Raw genomic sequence first — 21,722 nt, 5'->3', positions numbered from 1 at the left:
AGAATCTAGGGCCTCCTAAATTAGAATCTGCATTTAACAAATCCCTCAAATGATTCCTGAGAAATCTGAAAGGCTCTGCCCCATCCAAGGACCACACTTTGAATAGCAAGGCTCTGCATCAATAACTCTTATTAAACTCTAATGATCACGCAGGAAGTTTGTAAAAATACAGATTCCCTAGGTCTCTGTGGGCCTAAGAACATTGCATTGTTGCAAGCAGTCTCCCCTGCCTTGCCCCGGGCGATTCTGGTGCAGCTCTCACTTGCATCTCCCTTAAAAGAGTTAATCCTGCTTTTCTCTGCCTTGAGGGGGTGGGCAGATCTGATTTCCCTTCCTGTGTGCCTCGTGGTTCAGGAAAGCACCAGCGCCTAGCAAGTCTTAACCACAAACCATTCCTCACTTTCATCCATTTATTCATTCAACAAATGGTTACTGGGTGCTTTCTACTGCGTAGTGCTGGGGATGCAAAAATCTGGAGCGGGAGATTCAGATAATTACGAAAATGATGGTATACGTGCAAAAGCAAATCCGAATGAACAGGGCTAGCGTGAGCATTCAGCACGAGAGGTCAGGGAAGTTCCCCCACCCCTCCCCAAGGGTAGACCACTGAGCTGAGATCTGAAGGACCAGTAGACGTTAGGAGGCAACCGTGGGAGGGGGACGGGAAATCTCATCTGTACCTTCTGCGGCGTCCTCACAACACCGAGGAAACGGAGGGGCAGTGGAGAGTTACTGTCTCACAGTCACGTAACCACTCAGAGGCAGGACAAAAACTCCATGCCTCCATGGCGCTTTCCCAACCAGTTCAGCTGTGCTTGGGGCATTGTCTCCTGCCTCCTTCCTTGCCTTCCTTCCTCTGAGTGTCAGAGATGTGCCAAACACAAGAACTTGGAGAAAGACCATGCAGCTGAGAGTCAGGGACCGGCCTGCCCTGCCAGGGCACAGAGGCGGAAGGATGCGCCCAGCTCCCAAGCCTGCCTGCTACGCTGCGTTTCACACGCTTCAAGAGCGGGTACCGCCCACTGGCCACAGTATTGGACACACTGGAGTGAATGATAACAGGACCAACGAAGGGGAAGGGGTGGACCCTCTAGCCCCGCTCCTCCCTCTCAGCCCAGGGACTGTCTCGATTGGCAGGTAACTTCAGCTCGGCCCCCGCTTTGAAGGCACCTGTCTGTCTCCCATTAGGTACGCTGCCTTTAACGCCCACTCTCCATGCTTCCTCCGCTTTCCCCACCCACTTCCTGGACCAGCCAATGGCTTCTGGGCAGAATATTCCCCCCACGACCAATTGAAAACGGCTCTAAACTTGACGGACGACTTCCCGCCCCTGATCAGCCTAGCTCCTCCCCCCGACCAATTGGCTCGTGAGAGGGGGGCGGGTGTATCCAATCAGTACGACACAGGCCTCTGGATTGACGCACGAGTCCTCGCGCTGGCGTGTTGTGCCCAGAGGCGGGAGGAGGAGGAGGAGCGGGGTAGAAAACCTGAGCCAATCCTCGCAGCCTGCGCTGGGAGGCCAATCGAATGCCGCGCCTTGGAACGATTGCCCAATCGGCGAGAGGGGCCGGCCACATCCCTGCCAAAAACCAATAGGACGCGCCCGAGGAGCAAGAGCGACGTGCGGCCGGAGCAATGATGGGCCTATATTCGGGGCTCGGAGGCGGGTCGGCGCCAGAGACGAGAAGAGCGAAGGGGAGGTCTCCTCCGCCGCCGCCATCTTGGACCGGGCCCGGTCAGCTTCCGCGGAGCCATCGGCAGACGCCACGGCCTCCCTTGAGCCCCGACCCCGTCGTCAGAACAACCCCGGGCCCTCTTTCCCCCATCCCACTTCCGCTTCGCGCCGCTATCGCGATAGCGCCCGGGCCGCGAGAAAAAGGCGGCGGGCGCTCGCCTCCCCCGCCTGTCGCGATACGCTCCTCAGCGGCGGCGCCAGCTCCTGTGGTGAGAGCGTCAGGCTCGACTGGGCCAGACCCCTTCCCCTCCTCCCCCGGCGCCGTCGACCGCCTTCCCTGCTGCCTCCTGCCCCTGTGACCCCGCTGCCTGTCGCGACATGGCCGGCGCGGCGCCCCCGCCCCCGTGCGGCCCCGGCGCTCGCCGTCCGCCCGGCGGTGCGCGCCCCCTCCCCCGCGCCCTCCTCCACGCCCCTCGGCGGCGCCCGGGGGTGCTCCCGCAACCCCAGCCCCGCGCGGCGTCCGCGTCGGGCCTCGGTGGGGTGTGAGGGTGTGCTTGGTGCCCGCCCCTCTCCGCGTCGGTATTGGCTCCTCGCTGCAAGGATGGAGGCGCCCCTGGCCGCAGGTGCCCGCCCTCTCGGGGCTCAGGTGCCTGCCCCCCTCGGCAACAGCCCCCTGTGCTGGGGGGCGGTCTCTGGGCGAGGCTGCCTTCTTCACGTGGGAGTCGGGCTGCGAGCCCCCCTGACGAGCACCCCTCTGTGGGGAAGGGGGTCACCCTTCCCGGGACCAGGGCCCCCCTCTCCGCTCCCTTCCCACCATGGGTGCCGCTCTCCTCTGGAGATGGGGTGGGGGATAAACTCCCCTGGAGTGAAGGTGCCAGCTCCACGAGATGGAGCCTCAGCCAAAGTTTCCACCTCTAGTGAAAAGTGCCCCCGGTTTAAGGCTTCCCCATCCCACAGCCCAGGCCTTCCCCACTGGGGAGTCTGGGCTGTCCTGAGAGAGACCGCTTCGGGCCTCAGCGGTTAACTGCACGGGGCCGGGCGTCCCCTCTGGCTTTGTGGATGTGCGCTCACCTGGATCCAGGCTCTCTGCCCGCCCGAGCCTGCGCTTCCTCTTGATGTCACTCCCTCCTTGGGGTCTGTTTGGTGAGGCTTTTGAGCTCTGCTGGGTCTCCGGTACCTGGTCGTCTCTTGGTGGCACTTCCCAGGTTCCTGCTTTCTCCACGTCATTAGTGATCTCCCGGTGTGGGCACCACAAGCACTCTTTTTTTCTAATTAGGGCCAGCCTCTCAGCCCAGGGGCTGTCACCTCCCCCAAGATTTATGCTCCTACCCTTTTGGTACTGGTTTGGTTTTTTGATACCTTCCACCACTGCCCTCACCACATAGGCTATCACTGCCCTCAGTCTGAAGCTTCTGCCTCCATTCACATCAGTCCCTCCGCTGGGGTGTAATCTTTCCAGGAGGCAAAGATCCCACCCCGTTGGTGGCAGCAGTTGTAGGAGCAAGGCTCTTACCTACCCATACCCACCCTGCTGGTAACCCCCTGAGAGTATACGGCTTCTTCCATCTGAGCTTCCTTTATTGTGAGGTGTGTGCTGTGAGGACTGGAGTTGTGCTTTTTTTTTTTTTTCCCCAGGATAAGGAAATTTTCTCAGTGTTGCCTTCTCCAGGGGTAAGGTTTCTGCCTTCCTTGGTATTGGTGACTCTTGGATTTGAGGTATCCACACCCCTCTGTGTGCCCCCCACTGTGGGACCAAGGCCCCTCTCAGGTGTTAGTGCTCAGGACTTACGCTTCGGCCCTCTGCTTGTGATGTCCCACAGTGTGGCACTGGGCTTCTGCCCTCTCCCCCTGAGGCACAAGTTCCTTGCTATGGGGGGTGTAAGATGCCTGAGTTGAGGTGGAGACCCCGCTGTTGTCACCTACCCCAGGACGAAAGATGCCTTTGTGTAACCTTTCCAAGGTGGGATTCCCAATCCCCCGTCCTTGGTGCTGGGCCTCGCAGTGGGGAGATAACTCCCTCCACCCCAGGACCTAACACATCCACCTCGCGGAGTCTCAGATCCTCCATGTGATGGCCTCAGCAGCCTCCCAGGTTAAGGATGGCTTTCTGGCATCACTTCCCAGCAGGCCAGAGCTCATCACCCCATGGTACTAGGCCTCTCTACGGGCACGTGACCACCCCCAGGATTAGGGACCACTGGGTATTAGTTCCCCAGGACTAAGCCTTCTGCTCCTGCTGCCCTGCTGCTCCTCAGGCCTTTGCGTGGCAGTGTCATCTCCCCTGACGTGAGGTTTGGGGGGCTCTTCTTCATTAGTTTTAGCCCCTCACTTTATGGTTGCTGGCTCCTGTGGATCTGGCACGCTGTTCGCCCTACCCACCCCCTCGGCATAGGCTCCTTACTTGTGGGGATGTGTCTTTCTCCTGGACGAAGTCTTTTGGTTCAATCTCTCTGGTCAGGGTTCCCAGATTCCTTAGTGCTGTTTGAGAACAGCAGCTCCTCTCTTCCTAAGGTGCCTGCCTGTCTCGGAATGGGCCTGACATGATTATTTCCCCTGGAGCATCTCGGTGGGCCCCTCAGAGCGGGGGGCTACCAGCCCTTTAAGTCTGAGAGTCTCCTGTGAGGGTGTGAGAGCATCTCTACTTCAAGACTCAGGCTCCAGTTTCCTTTCTCCTTGGTCCTTTCCTGGGGATCTAAGGTATAGGCACCCTCTTGATACGAAAGTTTTCTCTGGCAGAGGGGACGGGGGTTCCCTCTGCGGCTAAGGCTCCTGCCCACTGTGGTAGCCAGCCCACCTAGGGGTGCGAACACCCAGGCCCTGGGAGCTGCCTGCCCGGGTCAGATGGTGTCTGCTTCCAGTCTCAGCTGTTGCTTACTTTGAGGTTCTGTCTGATACATCACCTCCCAGGCTAGGGCTCTTGTTCCCCTGGCACCTTGCTTCCAGCTCCTTCAGTACCTCCTGCTGCTGCAATCTTGTCCCCTCTGGGGCTGGGTGTCCCACCCACTTGGTGTGGGGACTTGAAGAAAGCATTCCCTCCCTAATGTGTGCAGTGCCTTGCCTCTGCCCCAGGAGCCAGGCAGAGGCAGGGAGGACCAGCACTTGGGGAACATTCCTGCACTCACCCCACACCCCTGGGCAGTAAGAGGCTTTTCTGTGTTGGGACGTGGGAGCTAAGACTCATGCCTGCACACCTCAGTGTTGGGGTCCAAGCCCTCGTGTGAGCACCTGGATCAGAGGCGCTTGCCCCATCTCAGTTTGAGTCCCCTCTGTGTGATTGCCTCCTGGGTCCTTTTTTGGCTGCTTCTCCTTCCTGGAGCTGGAATTTTCCCTGTGTTGTGATTGGGCTCCACCTTGGCATGTCCACCAACCCTGGGCTAAGGGCACTGCCGTTCTTCTTGCTTGGCCTTTCGTGGAAGAGAGTCACGTTCCCCCAAGTCAAAAGGTCTGCCCCCATGCAAAGCCGGTCCCTTAGAGGGGACTGGCCCCGTCACATGGGCTTCTGGTTCTGGGGTGTGCTCACAGATACCCTGTCCCACTGGTAGCTACGAGCTACGTGTGATTTAAATTTTAGCTAGTTAACATAAAAATCTTAAATTCCATTCTTCGTTGCACTAGCCACATTTTGAGCTTTTGAGCGTTCAGTGGCACAGATAGCCCAGGTGTAAAACATTTCTGTCCTGGAAAGTTCTGTTGGACAGGATTGTTCTTGAGATGTTCCCTTCTTGGTGGGTGAGGGCCCCCTTGGTATGACTTCCCTCTGGATTGAAAGTCTTAGTCCTCCATGTATACAGGACTCTTTCTGCCTGGACAGTTGGGACTGCCCTGGGGCACCCTGCCCTAAGCCTGCAGAGTGCTCCCTGGACCTCAGTAGAGGCCCCCTCTCTGAGGGGACGACCTCCTGCCGCGCAGGCACATGACCTTCCCTCCTCAAGGCTCCTGACTGCTCCTGGTGGTCTTGGTGTCGGGCCCTAAGGTGCAGCTTTGCCTGGGTGAAAGCTACTGGTGACTCCCCTTTGACCTCAGTCTTCTCTGGGTTGCGTGTCCTTCCTTTAGGATGGAGACACCCATCTCTAAGTATTGAGTGCTTGTCTGAGGGTTTACATTTCCCTGAGTCTGTGTTACCAGTGCATTTGATCTGTAATTCCTTGGTGTGTGCGGAGAGCTCCCTCACAGCTAAGTTCCCCTTTCACCCTCTCATCTTTGAAAGAGTTCTCGCTTCTCCTGGCCCCCTCTTGGGTGCTACCTTCTTCCCGCAGACCTTTTTGGTATTGGCCTCTGGGTTAGGAATATTATCTCCTTTGGTTTAAGGGTCCTCCTCTGAAATAAACTTTTCAGAGGTCAGCGTACTTGGGATCCAGCCCTGCCTGTATGGGTGGGTTTAGCTCTTCACAGCTGTAGGCACCTTTCGTCCCCCTCAGCCACTGCACTTCCCCTTGGTCCCTTACGGCTCATACCCGTATACACAACATCAGGCCCTTCTCTGTGGGATGCAAATTCTGTTTCCTGACTTGTCTGAAGAATAATCTCTCCCTGGGTTAGGATTCTGGTCACCTGTGTGCTTGGCTCCTCTACAGGAAGTGTGGCCTCCAGGTCTAATGCCTTCCTCCCTGGCAGTCAGCTGTGTGCTGCATGACTTTCCCTGCTCTAGAAAATCCTTTTGGGTGTCATCTGGGGAGAAGGTACTCTAGGAATTTTCCACTTCCTGGGTCAGAGGCACACAAAATATGTATCTCTTTCATTCTTTCAGCAAACTTCCCGAGTCCTCTTGTGGGCCAGACCCTGTGCTGGGCAGTCAAGGCAGTATAAAGAGAACTGGGCTAAGTCTCTGTCATCAGTTAGGAAATGCATCTTCCCCTTTACCATCCCACGCGCCTTGCTATTCCCGACCTCGTCCGAGTCTCTGGGTTCGGACCAGCCAGGGAATAAATGTGTGTCCCTTTCCGATCTCTCCAGCAGCATCCGTCTCCAAGAGAGTATGAAGAGAGCGCGTCCGTAGGGCAGGGAAGATGGCGGACAAGCGCAAACTCCAAGGTACTAGGTTGACTGCCTGCTGCCCGTGGGGTCACGTGCTCGCTCTCTGGACCTCCTCCTCGGATACTGCTGCCTTCGCAGGGCTCTAACAGCTTTCCTTCCTCCCTGGCTAGGTGAGATTGATCGCTGCCTCAAGAAGGTGTCCGAGGGCGTGGAGCAATTTGAAGACATTTGGCAGAAGGTACAGGGGCCGGGGCCCTAAAAATCTGGGCGGGTCTCAAGGGAGGAGAGACTAGGACAAGGTTCAGGATCTCCTGAGTGTCAGCTGGGGAGAAGACCTGCATGTCCAGTGCTGAGGCCCTCAGAGAAGCAGCTCTGAGATGGACTGGGGGGCTGGGGGGGACTGTGCCCAGTGTCCCCGGTCCGTAGAGGGAGACTGGAGGTTTCCCACTGGAGGGGTCACTAGGGCAGCCAGAACCACACTGACACCAGGATTCTCTCCCTCCCTCAGCTCCACAATGCAGCCAACGCGAACCAGAAAGAAAAGTATGAGGCTGACCTAAAGAAGGAGATTAAGAAGCTTCAAGTGAGGGGGCTGGGGGCCTGGACTCCTGTGTCCTGAGGGCGGAGGGATCCGGGAGAGTGGACTGCTGGGTCCCAGGGAGAGGAGGGGACTGGGGGACTCGGTGCTGTGTCCTGAGGCAATCTGACTGTCTTGCTTTTCCCACCTCCAGCGGCTGAGGGACCAGATCAAGACATGGGTAGCATCCAACGAGATCAAGGACAAGAGGCAGCTCATAGACAACCGCAAGCTCATTGAAACGGTAGGAGCCCAGAACTCGGTACCTGAGGCGGGGGGGCGGGTTCCTGGGTCCCCAGAGGTCCCTAGAAGAGTAGGTCTCTGCCTCTTGGGACGGGAAGAGGCGAAGGGCTGGGAGCCTGAAGGCTCCCGGGGCTCAGGGCCAAGTGTCTGCCGGCCCCGAGTCAGCTGTGATAGCCCCCTGCCAGCTGTGCTCTCCACAGCAAATGGAACGGTTCAAAGTTGTGGAGCGAGAGACCAAGACCAAAGCCTATAGCAAAGAGGGCCTGGGCCTGGCACAGAAGGTGGACCCTGCCCAGAAGGAGAAGGAGGAGGTCGGCCAGTGGCTCACGGTGAGTCGGGGTAGGAGAGGAGTTGACCTGGGGGCCCTGGCCCCTGGTTGTACAAGAGGACTCCGGCTGACCGCCTGCTTTTCCCTCCCTCCCCAGAACACCATCGACACCCTAAACATGCAGGTGGACCAGTTTGAGAGTGAAGTGGAGTCACTGTCGGTGCAGACACGCAAGAAGAAGGGTGACAAGGATGTGAGTGGGGGGGACCCTGTGCCCAGAAGACAGAGGTGGGCCGGCTCTTCTGGCCTGTGGGAGTCAGGGTCGGGGCTTCTGAGGCAAGCAGGGCTGGCAGCTGGAATTAGGGGGTCAGGGTGGTGCAGGGAGGAGGTGAGGCTGTCTCAGGGGTCCAGCCTGGGTTGGGGAACAGTGGAACCTTCAAAAATAGGATCAGTTTGTGGGGAGGTACTAAGTTCTGCTTGGGTCACAGAGCAAGTGACCTGAAGGACACCCAAGGCAGGAAGGTTGAGGAGTTGCAGCTGTGGCCTTATGGCACCTAGAAGGACCCAGGGCCTAAGAAGAGGACAGTAGGTGTGGACAAGGCAGGACATGAAGAAATGGTTGATTTGGCCTAGGGAGTAGAGTGGCCTGAGACAAGCCAGGGGCCCAGACTCCAGAAACCCAGGACTGTAGGGATGCAAATTGTATCTGCATGTCGGCACAGGAAGTACAGGGGACAGAGAGCTGGGGCTGAGAGAGGTGCCAGAGCTGGGTGTCTGAGCCTGAGGGGCTGGGGACCCGTGGGTTGGAGGGGAGGGCCTTGCAGAAAGGGATTTGGAAGGGGGACTAAAATGTCAAGTCTGAAGGGAACTGGGGCCTTGGGAGGGAGCCTTGGAGCCCGGCCTCTGAATCTGGGCTTCCCCTTAGGGATACAGGGAGGGGGTGGGGGATCATGGTGGTAACAAAGTTGATTGTGATTCTAAGAAGTTCCCTGCAAACAGGGTTTGCTGTTGTTACTGTTAGAGTGAGAGAGGGCGGGGCTGCTTCTGTATTCCAGAAGGTGGTCGGAGCTGGCGGGTGGGCTCAGCAGAGAGGGTGGGGTCTGCACAGGGATCTCTGGCTCTTCAGAGGTTTCCAGGGACTTTGGTGGTGGGAGAAGCTGTGGGATCCCTGAGAGATCAAGGGTGGGCAGACCCTGGGAGGGGCTGGAGTGGAACCTCTGGGTCTCCACAGGGGTCAGGGACTGAGGATGGGTTCTGTGGGGCAGGGGGGGCCAGGCAGGCGCCATGCAGCCCCTGAGCCTGGCCCTGGGCTCGCCAGCAGAAGCAGGACCGGATCGAGGGCCTGAAGCGGCACATCGAGAAGCACCGCTACCACGTGCGCATGCTGGAGACCATCCTGCGCATGCTGGACAACGACTCCATCCTCGTGGACGCCATCCGCAAGATCAAGGACGACGTTGAGTACTACGTCGACTCTTCCCAGGACCCTGACTTCGAGGAGAACGAGTTCCTCTACGACGATCTGGACCTCGAGGACATTCGTGAGGCCCGGGGTTGGCCTGGGGCCGCTGACGGTGGGGCTAGGGGAGGGCGGCCCAGCCCGCTCACACACCCTCCCCACCCCACAGCACAGGCGCTGGTCGCCACCTCCCCTCCCAGCCACAGTCACATGGAGGATGAGATCTTCAACCAGTCAAGCAGCACGCCCACCTCTACCACCTCCAGCTCTCCCATCCCACCCAGCCCGGCCAATTGCACCACGGTGAGGTCTAGGGGTCTGAGTCCCTGGGAAGGCATGGGGGCAGGGGCCGAGGGAGCAGGAGGCTGGGGCTCTCAGAAACATCCTGCGGGAGGGTGTCCAGGTACCCAGGGTCTGGGTCCTAAGAGCTGTGGAATGCTGACAGGGTGGTTAGGGCCACACATGGGTCCTGGTACCTGGGATGCTGAGGAGGCTGGGCAGCGGGACACCTGGGAAGGGATCGAGGGTTGGATTGCTTGAGGAGAACAGGTTCCTGGATCCTTAAGAGGCTGGCATGTGGTGCTGGGCCACAGAAGACAAGCACCCTGGGGAGCAGGGTGGGCATCCCAGTGAGATGAAGGGCATAGGCACTCAAACAGCTCTGGGGCCAGAATGTTGGTCTGGGTTCGGGTCTGGGAAGTTCAGAGATTGGTGTGTCTGTCAGGCCCTAAAGACACACGGGCTTCTGGCTGTGTCTCTCGAACCTTAGGAAAATTCTGAAGATGACAAGAAGAGGGGACGTTCGACAGATAGTGAAGTCAGCCAGGTAGGTCCTGTGGGCATTGGACACTGATGGGCACAGCACTCGCTCATGCGCTCATTCCCAAAGGCTTGCTGAGGCCTGAGTAGGGCCACGGTGCTGGGCCTCGGGGTCAGAAGGTGGTGCCCCCCGATGGAGGCCTGCAGTGCCAACAGGGTGGGTCCAGGTGGGCAGGCAGACAGGTGAGTGGCTGGTGCTGTGGTCAGGAGAGGCTGCTGGGGAGGGGTGGCTGCCCTGGGAGCTAGAGGGAAGATACATTCCTGGCTGAGGCAGCGACAGGTAACACAGGCAAATCGTGACTGAAGCTTGGAAGTGTGGAGAGGTGAGCCTGGCCGGGTCCGCCCGGCTGGCCTGAAGTTGTCGGGTTAGGGGCCCACTCCTGGTGGACCAGCTCTGAAAGGGCCTGAGAAATGATAGGTCAGAAGTGTGACAGGTTTCTTCTGGGGACACTCTGGGCCTTGGCTGTGTGATGGTTTGCACCCCCAACACCAGAGCGGGGTGCCTCGGTTTCTTTTTTCCCTTGGTGAATCCTGGGAGTTCTGCTGCTGTCTCCCCAACGGGAGCACATTTCAGGACATGCTGCTGCACAAGAGTGCTGTCTTCAGGCAGGAGGGGAGTGGGCCTGAAAACCCTCAGTGGTGTCATGGAGGGGAGGGCTGGTCCCGGGGGGCCCCCGAGGCCGGCATCGATGAGGTGCTCGTGGGACCCGGGGGCCGTGTGTGGTGCCAGGAACGAGTCGGCACCTAGTGAGTGCCTGGTGCCTGTGGGCATCGGGGCAGTGAGGACGGCAGTGTGGGTTGTCTGAGAGCGAGTTATGTCAGCTCAGCCTTGGGGATTTGTGGGCACGTTACTGGACTCTGCTTTGTGGGGTGTTGGTCATTAATGGCCCCTGAGTACTTAGTGACCTTTTCAGTGACATTCAGAATTACCATCCTATTTTCAGCTGTTTTCCCCTCTTCTCTTGGATTTTTTATTGAGTCCATTTAATCTCAGACTGAGGACATTTACGTGTTTCCCACCACTCCCCTGTCACCAGAGAGATGGGTTTCTTTTATACCCAAGTTGTGTCTCAGATCCCTGTGGGACATCGTGGGGAGATGTTCAGGCAGGTCGTGGACGCTGGGTGCAGGCTAGGACTGCATGAGCGTTGTAAGGGTGAAGGTGGGGACTGAAGCCAGGAAGGCGAATGAGGTCACCTGGGTCCCTGGGAAGGGAGGGGCAGCTGTGGGCAGCAAGGCCAGTGAGGATGATGGAGCCTTGTTCCAGGGGAGGAAGGGTGTGTGAGAGGCTTGCTAGACCTGGGTCCTGACCCTCTGCTCTCTACTACTTGCAGTCTCCAGCCAAAAATGGCTCCAAGCCTGTCCACAGCAACCAGCACCCTCAGTCCCCAGCTGTGCCGCCAAGCTATCCCTCTGGTCCCCCGCCTACCGCCTCTGCCATGAGCACCACCCCCGGCAACAATGGGGCCCCTGCCCCAGCAGCACCCCCAAGTGCCCTGGGCGCCAAGGCCAGCCCAGCGCCCAGCCACAACTCGGGCACCCCCGCCCCCTACGCCCAGGCTGTGGCCCCACCAGCCCCCAGTGGGCCCAGCACCACCCAGCCCCGGCCCCCCAGTGTACAGCCTGGTGGGGGAGGGGGAGGCAGCAGTGGAGGTGGTGGAGGCGGCAGCGGTGGTAACAGCGGTGGAGGTGGAGGTGCCGTCAAGCAGAACGGTGCCACCAGTAAGTGGGGAGATGGCGGGAGGAGGGAGGGAGTCCTGGGGTGGATGCTGGAGGCCCCTTTGCATACCCTCTTCCCATCCCCAGGTTACAGCTCAGTCGTGGCAGACAGCCCTGCAGAGGTGGCTCTCAGCAGCAGTGGGGGCAGCAGTGCCAGCAGCCAGGCTCTGGGCCCCCCATCTGGCCCCCACAACCCACCTCCCAGCACCTCGTGAGTGTCCAGCCTCAGGCAGGGTTGGGGCCAGGCAGCCTTTTGGCAGGAGGTGGCCCGGGGCCTCCCCCACCGTCGCCACTTCTTGCGGATGTGGGCCCTGTCCTTGCCAGCTGGGACTTCCTCCCGAACGGTCTCCCAGCTGGCTGGGTGCTGTGTCCCCCCCTTGTTTCCAGTTGTGGCCTCGTACACATCGGCGCCCCAGCTTTGCCCTAAAGCATTCCTCATCTAAGTGCAGTTGTTCTCAGAGCCCCAGAACACCCCTGTGGTGACCTGCTGAAACGCGCTCTGACTTCCCTTTTCCCAGAGGAGCTCTTGTTTTCCTCTCCCACCTTGTCCCTTTTCTGTGTCCTGCCTCAGCCTTCGGACTCCATCGGAGACACAGTGAAGGATCCCGGTCACCCTTCCCCTCCCCAGCTACCCCTTCAGGTCTTAAGTCAGGGCACCCCACTGAGTCCCTGTTTCCCAGAAGAATGCCCTGAGAGAGGGCTTAGCCTTCTATGCAGGGGGGGTGGGAAGACCCCCTCCCTGGATGCCTCTCCCCCAGGTGCCTCACCCCACCGGCTCTCAGTGGGCTCCCCTGAATGGGGGCCATCTGCCCAGGGTGTCCTGTTCTGTGGCTGGAACAGTCACTGCCCACACTCTCCTGCACAGGCCATTCTAGAAGGCCTGCCTGTTTCCTAGTGTACATTTAGCCGTACGGTCTCTGGGAGCATCCTGAGGGTGATTCATCCCACTTCCAGCTCTTTACTGGGAAGCGATCCCAAGGGATAGGTTCTACCTTCACCCAAAGAGTTTCTCTCCACCTGTGTCCCTCAGCCTGCCCCATCTTCTGTGCATTCTCCCTTTTTGACTCCTTCCCCTGATCACTCTAGCCTTCCTTTCCATCCTGCCCTTGGGGGCCCTCCTCTGAGCCTCCAATCCTTTGTACCCCTCCCCAGGAAGGAACCCAGTGCGACAGCCCCGACAGGGGCTGGGGGCGTAGCCCCAGGCTCAGGGAACAACTCCGGGGGACCCAGCCTCCTGGTGCCACTACCTGTGAACCCTCCCAGCTCCCCAACGCCCAGCTTCAGCGAGGCCAAGGCAGCCGGTGCCCTGCTCAATGGACCTCCACAGTTCAGTGCTGCCCCGGAGATCAAGGTGGGCCCCACATGTCCCTGGCGGGCCCTGAGCCTCCATGTGTCCTGGCCCCGCATCTTCAATCCAGTTGTTCGCTGTCCCCTTCCTCCAGGTCTCTACCTGCCATCTCCACCTCCGGCCCTCGCTCTGTCACCCTGCCTTTCTCTCCCCTTGCCGCCCCTGCACGCTCACCTCCTCTCTGGGCTCTGCACCCCTACGCCACCCTGGGCCTCGGCCTCCTTCCCTCCGGGTACTTCCTGGCTCCTGGTCTCCCAGCTGTACTTGCTCGATCGCTCTCTGGCGTCCACCGCCCTATCCCTCCTTCCACCCCACCGTCTCCAACCCCATTTCTTCTCATGAGACATTACTTCACACTGCCTGCCATCCAGCTCACCGCCCTCTTCCCTTCTAAGAAAGCATTTAAATCAAGAAGACACTTGGCGTCTGCTTGCAGCCACTTCATGCCGTGACTGTGCCCGGTTCCTTCCTTCTGCCCAGGGGGCAGATGGACTATCTGGGGGCGTGTCCGATTCGCGTGGGGGGCAGAGGGTGCCGTGGGCCCACGTAAGTGCCTCTGGCCTCACGTGGGGAGACAGCCCGGTAGGGCCTCTTGAGGGTGGTGACGTCTAAGCTGGGACCTGGACCAGGTCAGGTGGGTCACAGTGGCAGGAAAGGCTAACAGGAAGGAGCACCTCTCCTGTGCAGGAGTTCTAGCAGGAGCTGATCCCGGAGCTGCAGCTAAAGGCGAGGCGGGGTTCATCAGGGAGAAGAGAGGGGCGTCCGCTCGGCAGGAGCTAGCGTCTGAAAGGCAGCAACAGGACAAGTGTGTAGACCCTCGGCTGCACAGGAGGCAGGGCAGGAGCGCCCCACTGTCAGGGCCCAGGCCTTGCATTGCTTCCTGCACCTTCCTTCGTTTGGAAATGGAAGAAATCACAGTTAACTCATCAAATATGATACGATTCTTTGGAATAATCTTCATAAAGTTCTCAGAATAGTTTCCAGCCCAGAGTAATCACCAAAATTTTAGAGGTACAGTGGACCAGAAATTCAGTGTGTATAGTTTTCTGGAGAAAGGGATCAGTCGCCTTGAGATTGTCAAAATGGGTTCATAATGTTTAAAAAAAAATACTGGGGTGAGTGATGAGGAACTGTGGAAAAGTTTTGAATAATGACAGAAAAAGATGTGGTTGGAAAGGTCCCTCTGGGGCCTGTGCGAACAGAGTGGTGTGGGGTGTGAAGGTCGGGGCGGGAGGGGACAGGCCCCGCAGTGCAGCTCAGTCCCTCTGAGGGAGATTTAGAAGCAGGACAGAGAGGCCTCGGTGACGGAGGGGCGTGGGGAGTGGGATGGCCAGCAGAGTTAAAGGTGACTGCTGGTGGCCAGAGGTGGAATCCCAGAGGGGGCAGGAGCCCGCCCTGTGGCCCCACACCAGCCACGGCAGAAGGGCAGGGGGTCTCTGATGCCCATGGTGCAGCTGGCAGTGAGTGGTGTCCTTCCGGGGAGGGAGGGTTGTCCTGTGACAGTGGTGGGCTCCATATGCACCCTGCAGGCCTCCTCCAGGGTGTGTGGCTGTACTCAGCATGTATCTTCAGAGTCTCGTGGTGTGTGTGTCAGGTGCCCCTCTGCCGGGGGCCACTCGGTCGTGTCCAGGTTTTCTCCCCTCTGTTAGGGGCTGCGGTGGACATTCTCTTACACTAACCACCTCTGCTTAGCTGAGCCTCGCCTCCCACCAGAGCGGGTGGGAGTGTCAGCCCTCGGCCCTGGACCTCAGGCCAGGCACCTCTTCCCTCCCCAGGCCCCTGAGCCTCTGAGCTCTTTGAAGTCCATGGCAGAGCGGGCAGCCATCAGCTCTGGCATCGAGGACCCTGTGCCCACGTTGCACCTGACAGAGCGAGGTGAGGGACCAGGTGGTGGGGGCAGGCCAGCAAGGAGGGGCTGAACGCACCAGCCTCACGGGCTCTCCGGCCCCACCTCCGCCTCCCCACAGACATCATCCTGAGCAGCACGTCGGCGCCCCCCGCCTCGGCCCAGCCACCCCTCCAGCTGTCGGAGGTGAACATCCCGCTGTCGCTGGGTGTGTGCCCTCTGGGCCCTGTGCCCCTCACCAAGGAGCAGCTCTACCAGCAGGCCATGGAGGAGGCCGCCTGGCACCACATGCCCCACCCCTCTGACTCTGAGCGTATCCGGTGAGGGGCCACAGAGGGGGCTGGGACCCCTGAGTCTGAGGGAGGAGGCTGCAACTGGGGGTCTGGTCTCCGTCCTGAGAGACGAGGTGAAGTTTCTGGGCCCTGACCTGGGGTTCTGCACAGGATGCAGGGTGATTTGGTGCCCAAGATGCTCCCTTTGATCCCACCGGCCCATCAGACAGCAGATGCTGGTGGGCATGGCACTGACCCACCTGTTCCCCCACAGGCAGTACCTCCCCCGGAACCCCTGCCCGACGCCCCCCTACCACCACCAGATGCCACCCCCACACTCGGACACCGTGGAGTTCTACCAGCGCCTGTCGACCGAGACGCTCTTCTTCATCTTCTACTATCTGGAGGTACAGCAGGGCCCCCGGGGCAGCCTCAGGCCCCCCGGCTTCGCCGCCACCGCCGCCGTCCCCCCTCGGGCTGGAGGGGTGAGGTGGGTGCCCCACTGCGGCCACCGGAACCGCACCCCCTTCCCATCCCCCAGTCCTGGGCCCCCCCAAAACCAGACCCCTCCCTGTCCCCACTTGAGTCCACAGGTGTCAGGACTGTCTAGGTGGAGGGCTGGGTGGGTCTACTGCACAGCCAGGGAGCCCAGCCCCCAGCCCCCCTTCTGCTCACCCCCGGCCCGGCCCGCAGTGCGCGTCCTGCTTAGTCTCAGCTGCACTGGCCCGCTGCGCACTGGCCCAACCCTGGGCCTCCCTGGAGACCACTAGGGAACCACCCCGCCTCTGCCTGCCCCCAGTGAGTCACAAGTCACCTCCGCCCTCGTCCCGCCTTGGGAAAGGCTCTCAGCCGCCTCTCCTCAGCTCTCACCGCGATTAGTTTCTCTTCTCAAAGCTTCTCTGAAAGCAGTTTCCACCTCCTGTCTCACTTTCCTCCTCCTGACCAGCATTGGTATGTTCTGTGCCCCAGCTCATCTCTACTTGGACTGTCCAGCCCAACCTCGGTCTGTGGCGGGGCCTGGGGTCAGCCCTGTTGCCCTGACCCGTCCCCCTGGCCCCCACCCAGTTTAGAGGTTCCCTGACCCCCGTTCCACCCTTCCTTCCCCAGGGCACTAAGGCACAGTACCTGGCAGCCAAGGCCCTAAAGAAGCAGTCGTGGCGATTCCACACCAAGTACATGATGTGGTTTCAGAGGCACGAGGAGCCCAAGACCATCACCGACGAGTTCGAGCAGGTGAGGCCCCTCCCTGTGCCCCGCCCTCGGCTCCCGCCGGCTGAGGCCCCACAGAGGCCCCACAGCACATGCAGGCCGGTGGCCCCGCTGCCCCTCCTTTTTCCACCGCCTCAGGCCATTCGCCATGCCTGGGCCATCCTCTTCATTCCTCACTTGGCCCACTCCTGGTCATCACAGGGGTCCTAGCCTCAACGTCCCTTCCTCAGAGGGGTCTTCCCTAGCCACACACACAGCCCATGCCTCTGCCCCTCCCCTGGCATGGTGGGGCTGTGGTGTCTCCCACCCAGGCCCAGGGGCGGCACTGCCCAGGAACCCTGACGGTCCCCAGCCCCCTGCACAGCAGGGGCTCAGCAAACACAAATGGGGAAGCTTTTTTTTTTTTAACGTCCTTCTCACGCTCTGACAATTGATCAGTTGGAATCTCCCACTTGCAAAAAAACGCTCTGGAGCCAGACTCCCTGGTTTGGACCCAGCTCTAGCTGGTGACTGTGGACAGTTCACTTGAACATCTGTCTCCATTTCCTTATCTGTAAAAATGGGGTAACAGGACCTACCTTATACAGTTGTCATGAGGATTAAATGCGTTAAGAACATGTAAGTACTTAACAGTGCCTGCTATGCAGTAAGTGTCATGGGCGTACTGTACTTTATTTCAGCTTTTAGTCGGTGTGTTCCACAGCGGTTTTCCCACCAAGTCTTTACCTGATGCCAAGCACTGAACAAGGTCCTTGTCCTCAGAGAACTTGGTCCCCTCCCCTCCGTCCTTTCAGGTTCTTTGAGGCATTTCAGCCATTCCATCAGAGGCCAGCCCCAGTCCTACTGTCTTCTCTGACACTCACTGCAGGCTTCCTGTCTCCTCCTGGTTTGGTCCAAAGCAACCCTCTTAAGTTAGTATATAGTTCCAGGCCTCAGTCCTTCAGAAGTTCCCACTGACCTCTGTTGCTAATAAAACGTCTGTCCTGGCTGCGTGCCTGCTCCGTTTTCTAGGACAGGGCTGTGGCCTCGGGGCTCTGTGAGGACTGGACACTAGGACGTACATCACATATGCGGCACCTGAGCAGTGCTCAGAAGCCACAGCCATCACAAGCAGCAGCAGGATGCTCGGCGCCTGGGCCCAGGCCTCGGCCCAGCTCTGGCACATGGCCTCTCTGCGCCTCCCTCCACTTCCTCTAAGGCAGACATGATCACGTCTCCTACCTGAGACGAGCGCTGTGAGGGTGGAGTGAGACGGCGCGTGCGTGCAGGGCTGTTGGCCTGGGGCCTGGCACATCCACGGCCCTAAGAACTGTCCCCTGTCGGTCCGACCCAGATCCCCGACCACCTCCTCGTCCCCTCACTGACCACCTTCTCCCCCGGCCAGGGCACCTACATCTACTTTGACTACGAGAAGTGGGGCCAGCGGAAGAAGGAAGGCTTCACCTTTGAGTACCGCTACCTGGAGGACCGGGACCTCCAGTGACACCGGCCCTTCCCTCCACCCTCCCCTCCCCCCGCATGCTGATCCCCTGCCCAGGTGAGGGCCCTGCCCTGGAAGACTGGGGGGAGGCCCCAGGCCATGGGGCAGCCCCCTCCCCCAGGAAGCAGGGAGGGGCTGGGAGGTATTCTCTTCCTCTCAGCCCCACCCTGGGGGCCCGGGGGCGAGGGCTGCCCCCTCCTCCCCTCCCCAGTGAGGGACATTTTTTGGTAAACCTATTTTCATTTTGGAAAATATTTATGAATAAATAGTTTTATATGACGGCTGGCAGCAGCAGCCTCTCCTGTACCCCCTCAGAGTCAGTGAGCGAGGTGGGGTTCCTGCCGGCGGGGGCGCCGGGCCAGCTGGGGGTTGAACTGAGAGTTGTACCGCCTCCGCCGGTCATCCACCTCTTCTTCCGCCTGGTGCTCCGGGGCCACCGTGCCTCTGACCTGGGCCAGCAGGGCCTCTGCCCGAGCCCTCTCGGCTGCTTCCCGCCGGAGACGTTCAGCTCGAAGCTGGTCCAGGGACGGGGGTCTGGAGAGAGAGGAGAGCTGGTTCAGGAAACTGTTCGCCCCAGGAGGCCCCAGCCTCCTCTGTGAGGGAGCTGCCACCTGGAACCTCCTGCCTGTGTCTGTCGTGAGGCCAAGGGAGAGGAGGAGACTGGTGCTGGGGCCAGGAAGCTGGCCTCACCACCTCTACAAGTGGGTGCCCCTCCACCGTTAATCAGCTGTCTGACACTGAGCACACCCTGGCCCTCTGTTTCCTCTTCTGTAGAAGATACTGGCCAGTACAACCAGTCTACACTCAGGTGCCTGGCATCTTAGGGACACAAACCTGCTTTTACTCCAACCCCATGGTTCCTAACCCTGGTCTCAAACTGAACCTCAGAGAGCTTTTGTTTTAGTGGGTTTTATCTGTTAGTATCTAATATGAGATGGAAATGAGAAACCCTAACACGAGTGTACGTTCCACTAACCATGAGAGCCGCGGTGCCTTCTATCAGCCTCTGGAAGCCCCGAGAACAAGAGTGAAAAAGGTATATGGTGTTATGAAAATTAGCTTGACTTTGCAGACCCAACCCCAAAGGGGTGTCAGGACCCCTAGGGTCCCTAGACCACATGTTGAGAACACGTCTCTAGTCCCTGATGCAGACCCTAGACCCCGTGCCCTGCTGTCCCAGTGAGCTTCCCTGGTGGCCTCGTGGCTGCAGCCAAGCCCCAGGCCAGCCTCCTTACTCCTTGGGTCGTCGTTTCTCAGGCTCTTCCTTCTTTTCCTTTCTGCCGTCACTGCCATCATCACCACTGCGCTTCCTCTTCTTCCCCAAATGCTTCTGCATCTCCTGCAGAGGGTCCAGGCGGTTCTTGACCTTCTCATCTGGTCCTGGACCAGGGGGAGGGCCCCCTCGCCCTGGGGGGAGCTGGTACCAAGGGGGCTGAGTCTGGGCTTCTGCTGCACTCTGGCCCAGGTACGTCAGGATGCCCAAGGCTTTCTCCTGCCTCTCCTGAGGGGAACAGGAGATGTGAAAATGAGAACGTCAAATGTGTCTCCTCCTGGGGGGAAACAGGGACAGCCAAGGCTCCCAAGGAGGCAGAACCAGTCACTCAGCCAATAGGCCTGTCATGAGCCAACTCTGCCAGGTGCTGGGGCCGCAACAGACCAGTAATAGACCAGAGTCGGGCTTCTGCCCTGGGGGCGCATGGGCAGCTCCAGCAGCAGAAAGCACAGGAAGAGGGGACACGGTGGAGCTGCTTTAGGTTAGGGTTCAAAGGTAGGCATCTTTGGGGAGATAATTGAAAAGAAACCTGAAAGAAGCAGCAAGGCAGAGGAGTGACTGAGGCGGGGAAGCAAGGTCAGAGTCTGAAGGGAAATTCCTGAGAGATGAGTGACTGGATCTGATTTATATTTAAAAAGCTCCTCAGCACTTCCAGGATCCCTATTGTAGGGTCAGGTTAGAGACCTGGCGGGTCTGTACCTAGCAGCCAGCAATAACCCACACTTTTGAGTGCTATGTTTCAGTACTGTTCTGAGTGCTGTTAACTCATTTAATCCTCGCCGTTATCCCTGAACACTCCTCTGAGTCACACCTGAGGGCAAGGTGCTCCCCTACCCCCAGCTGCACCCACAACTCGAATGAAGAGGGCAAGACCCACTTACCTTCTCTCGTCGCTTTTCTTCCTCATACTCTTTGTTGCCTCTGGTCACCCCTTTCCCTTCCTCCAGCAGCTCCCGAAACAGATCCACAGGGCCAGAGGCTGGGACTCCGGCTTCTGCTGCTTCGAGCTCAGGTAGTGAGCTCTGCTGCCTCGCTTTCTTCCTTAAGAATTCTGTGCGGGCCTCGGGGGAAAGGAAGTTACAGGCAGAACATTCAGAACCTAGATGTGATTCAAGGAACCAGGACTCTGGTGCTGACCACAGGAAATCACAGATCATGGTGCTGGACGCTGTAAGGAAGGGAGCAGGAGCCCTGGGCGCCTAAAAGAGGCATCTGTCCCAGCCCGGGGAGGGGTGGAGGAATGAGGTAACACCTGGGTTTGTAAGCTACCTTTCAAACAGTAAACCAGAGGGGTTCCCAACCTCGGGAGACTAAGCAATAAAAGCAGGTAATGAAGGCAGCCACAGCATGTATTAGAACAGGTGATCCGAATTCCAAGTCGGGCTCCAAGTCATTATCCCCAGTTGATTTGTAATTTCTACTGATAAATGTGAATTTAAAAAGACCCAACTATTTCCCAGTCAGTGTTGACGATCAGATTAGCTAAAGGACTAGAAACTAGGTGTAAACCAAACAGGTTACGAGTTATAAAGAGGGCCTCTGGTGTTTGTGTGTGGGCAGCGGTGCAGGCAAAAGGCTAGCCCGATGGAGCGGATTTTGCTTTCCACTGTCATTTCGCTGTTGTTTCCTCTCTGAAACCATCTCACGTCTCGGCACAATGGAAATGACAGCGCCCCTCCAAGAACGAACGGTGCTTGAGAGATTCTGCAAGTCAAGCGCTCTGCATGGGGACATAACAGCAGGCGCTCAATAATTAGGGGGTTTGTGCAGGCAAAAAGTCGTCTTGAGTTTTCTTGAACTGCCCAGGGCTTCATTTATTCATGAGCTCCTACTCTGGACTCAGGAAGTACAGGAGTGGGGAAGTACCAAGACCAGGGAGAGGTGGAGGTGGGGGGCTCTGCCAGTATGCGCTTCCGAGGCGCGCGGTCCCTAATGCCGCACGGTGTGCACTGCGCCTGCGCGCCGCCCAGACTCTAGGACCCTACTGAGGCGCCTGCGCGCTCGGCCCCGGAGCCCCGCCCGGCTGGACGCGGAGCTTACCTCTTGCTGAGCGAGTAGCGCCCTCCGCTCACGCTCTTTCTCCTCCTCCCGAGCTTGGGCCTCGTCACGCCGCACGCGGGCGACATTGTCCTTGTTCCGGACGTGCCAGCTCTTCTTGGGTAAGATATTCATGGCGCCGTATCTGTCCACGGACTGGCAGGCCCACCTCCTAGCACTTCCGATTGGCAAGAGGACGGCCCCGCCCTGTTGTTTCTGCCTCAGCCACGGATTGGTCCAGGACCATTTGACACACCCCCTGAATCTGTGGCGAAAGGTGATTGGCTGAGACGCCCACCCCCTCGCCATTAATCACGCGCGGTGTCGCCTAGCGACCGCCTCTTATCAAGAGTCTGAGTCAATCACAAGTGTCCCCGCCCTGACGCTACTAGACGCGGCCGCTGATTGGCTAGCACGCCCGCCTGGCTCTCTCGCGGAATAACCCTTCACACCAATCCATAGGCCAACACAGTTGATTGGCTTATGTCCCGCGGAAGCCTTGCTCCCGGCTTCAGGATGCAAG

At 59.0% G+C, this 21,722-nt stretch overlaps 2 protein-coding genes across 6 annotated transcripts; one reads left to right on the top strand and one right to left on the bottom strand.

The window, feature by feature from the left end:
- Positions 1–1,691: 1,691 nt before the first annotated feature.
- On the top strand, positions 1,692–18,168 carry CNOT3 (CCR4-NOT transcription complex subunit 3). 5 transcript variants are annotated; one of them, XR_004322852.1, is made up of 18 exons: positions 1,692–1,944; positions 6,629–6,706; positions 6,820–6,887; positions 7,158–7,232; positions 7,381–7,470; positions 7,670–7,798; positions 7,895–7,990; positions 9,059–9,278; positions 9,366–9,499; positions 9,966–10,022; positions 11,350–11,737; positions 11,822–11,945; positions 12,887–13,085; positions 14,858–14,957; positions 15,050–15,248; positions 15,475–15,690; positions 16,308–16,433; positions 17,794–18,168. XR_004322852.1 is itself a non-coding variant. In XM_032487700.1 (18 exons), the coding sequence occupies exons 2-18, from the start codon at positions 6,682–6,684 to the stop codon at positions 17,890–17,892; spliced, it is 2,265 nt and encodes a 754-aa protein (XP_032343591.1). In that variant the 5' UTR covers positions 1,693–1,944; positions 6,629–6,681; the 3' UTR covers positions 17,893–18,168. The 5 variants fall into 5 exon arrangements, 3 of the variants coding, with proteins under 3 accessions (XP_032343591.1, XP_032343592.1, XP_032343593.1); XR_004322851.1 differs by having other exon boundaries at positions 9,056–9,278; XM_032487700.1 differs by having other exon boundaries at positions 1,693–1,944; positions 9,056–9,278; positions 15,475–15,607.
- LENG1 (leukocyte receptor cluster member 1) lies at positions 17,057–21,656 on the bottom strand. Its single transcript, XM_006172859.3, has 4 exons — positions 21,203–21,656; positions 20,044–20,223; positions 19,125–19,390; positions 17,057–18,423 (listed from the first exon to the last, which is right to left on the bottom strand). The coding sequence occupies exons 1-4, from the start codon at positions 21,506–21,508 to the stop codon at positions 18,207–18,209; spliced, it is 969 nt and encodes a 322-aa protein (XP_006172921.2). The 5' UTR covers positions 21,509–21,656; the 3' UTR covers positions 17,057–18,206.
- Positions 21,657–21,722: the final 66 nt, after the last annotated feature.

This window comes from Camelus ferus, chromosome 9 (genome assembly GCF_009834535.1).
Source record: "Camelus ferus isolate YT-003-E chromosome 9, BCGSAC_Cfer_1.0, whole genome shotgun sequence".
Lineage (NCBI taxonomy): Eukaryota > Metazoa > Chordata > Mammalia > Artiodactyla > Camelidae > Camelus > Camelus ferus.
Note: the sequence above shows the minus strand (reverse complement) of the source record. Positions and strands in the feature narration are given on the sequence as shown.

Excerpts from the sequence above, each read along its gene's own strand:
- CNOT3 (XM_032487700.1), top strand. The coding sequence starts at position 6,682 with ATGGCGGACAAGCGCAAACTCCAAG. Across the intron at positions 11,946-12,886 it reads AACCCACCTCCCAGCACCTC|GAAGGAACCCAGTGCGACAG; the intron begins GTGAGTGTCCAG and ends ACCCCTCCCCAG. Across the intron at positions 14,958-15,049 it reads GTTGCACCTGACAGAGCGAG|ACATCATCCTGAGCAGCACG; the intron begins GTGAGGGACCAG and ends GCCTCCCCACAG.
- LENG1 (XM_006172859.3), bottom strand. The coding sequence starts at position 21,508 with ATGGCGAGGGGGTGGGCGTCTCAGCCAATCACCTTTCGCCACAGATTC. Across the intron at positions 20,224-21,202 it reads CGCTACTCGCTCAGCAAGAG|GCCCGCACAGAATTCTTAAG; the intron begins GTAAGCTCCGCG and ends CTTTCCCCCGAG. Across the intron at positions 19,391-20,043 it reads AAGAAAAGCGACGAGAGAAG|GAGAGGCAGGAGAAAGCCTT; the intron begins GTAAGTGGGTCT and ends TGTTCCCCTCAG.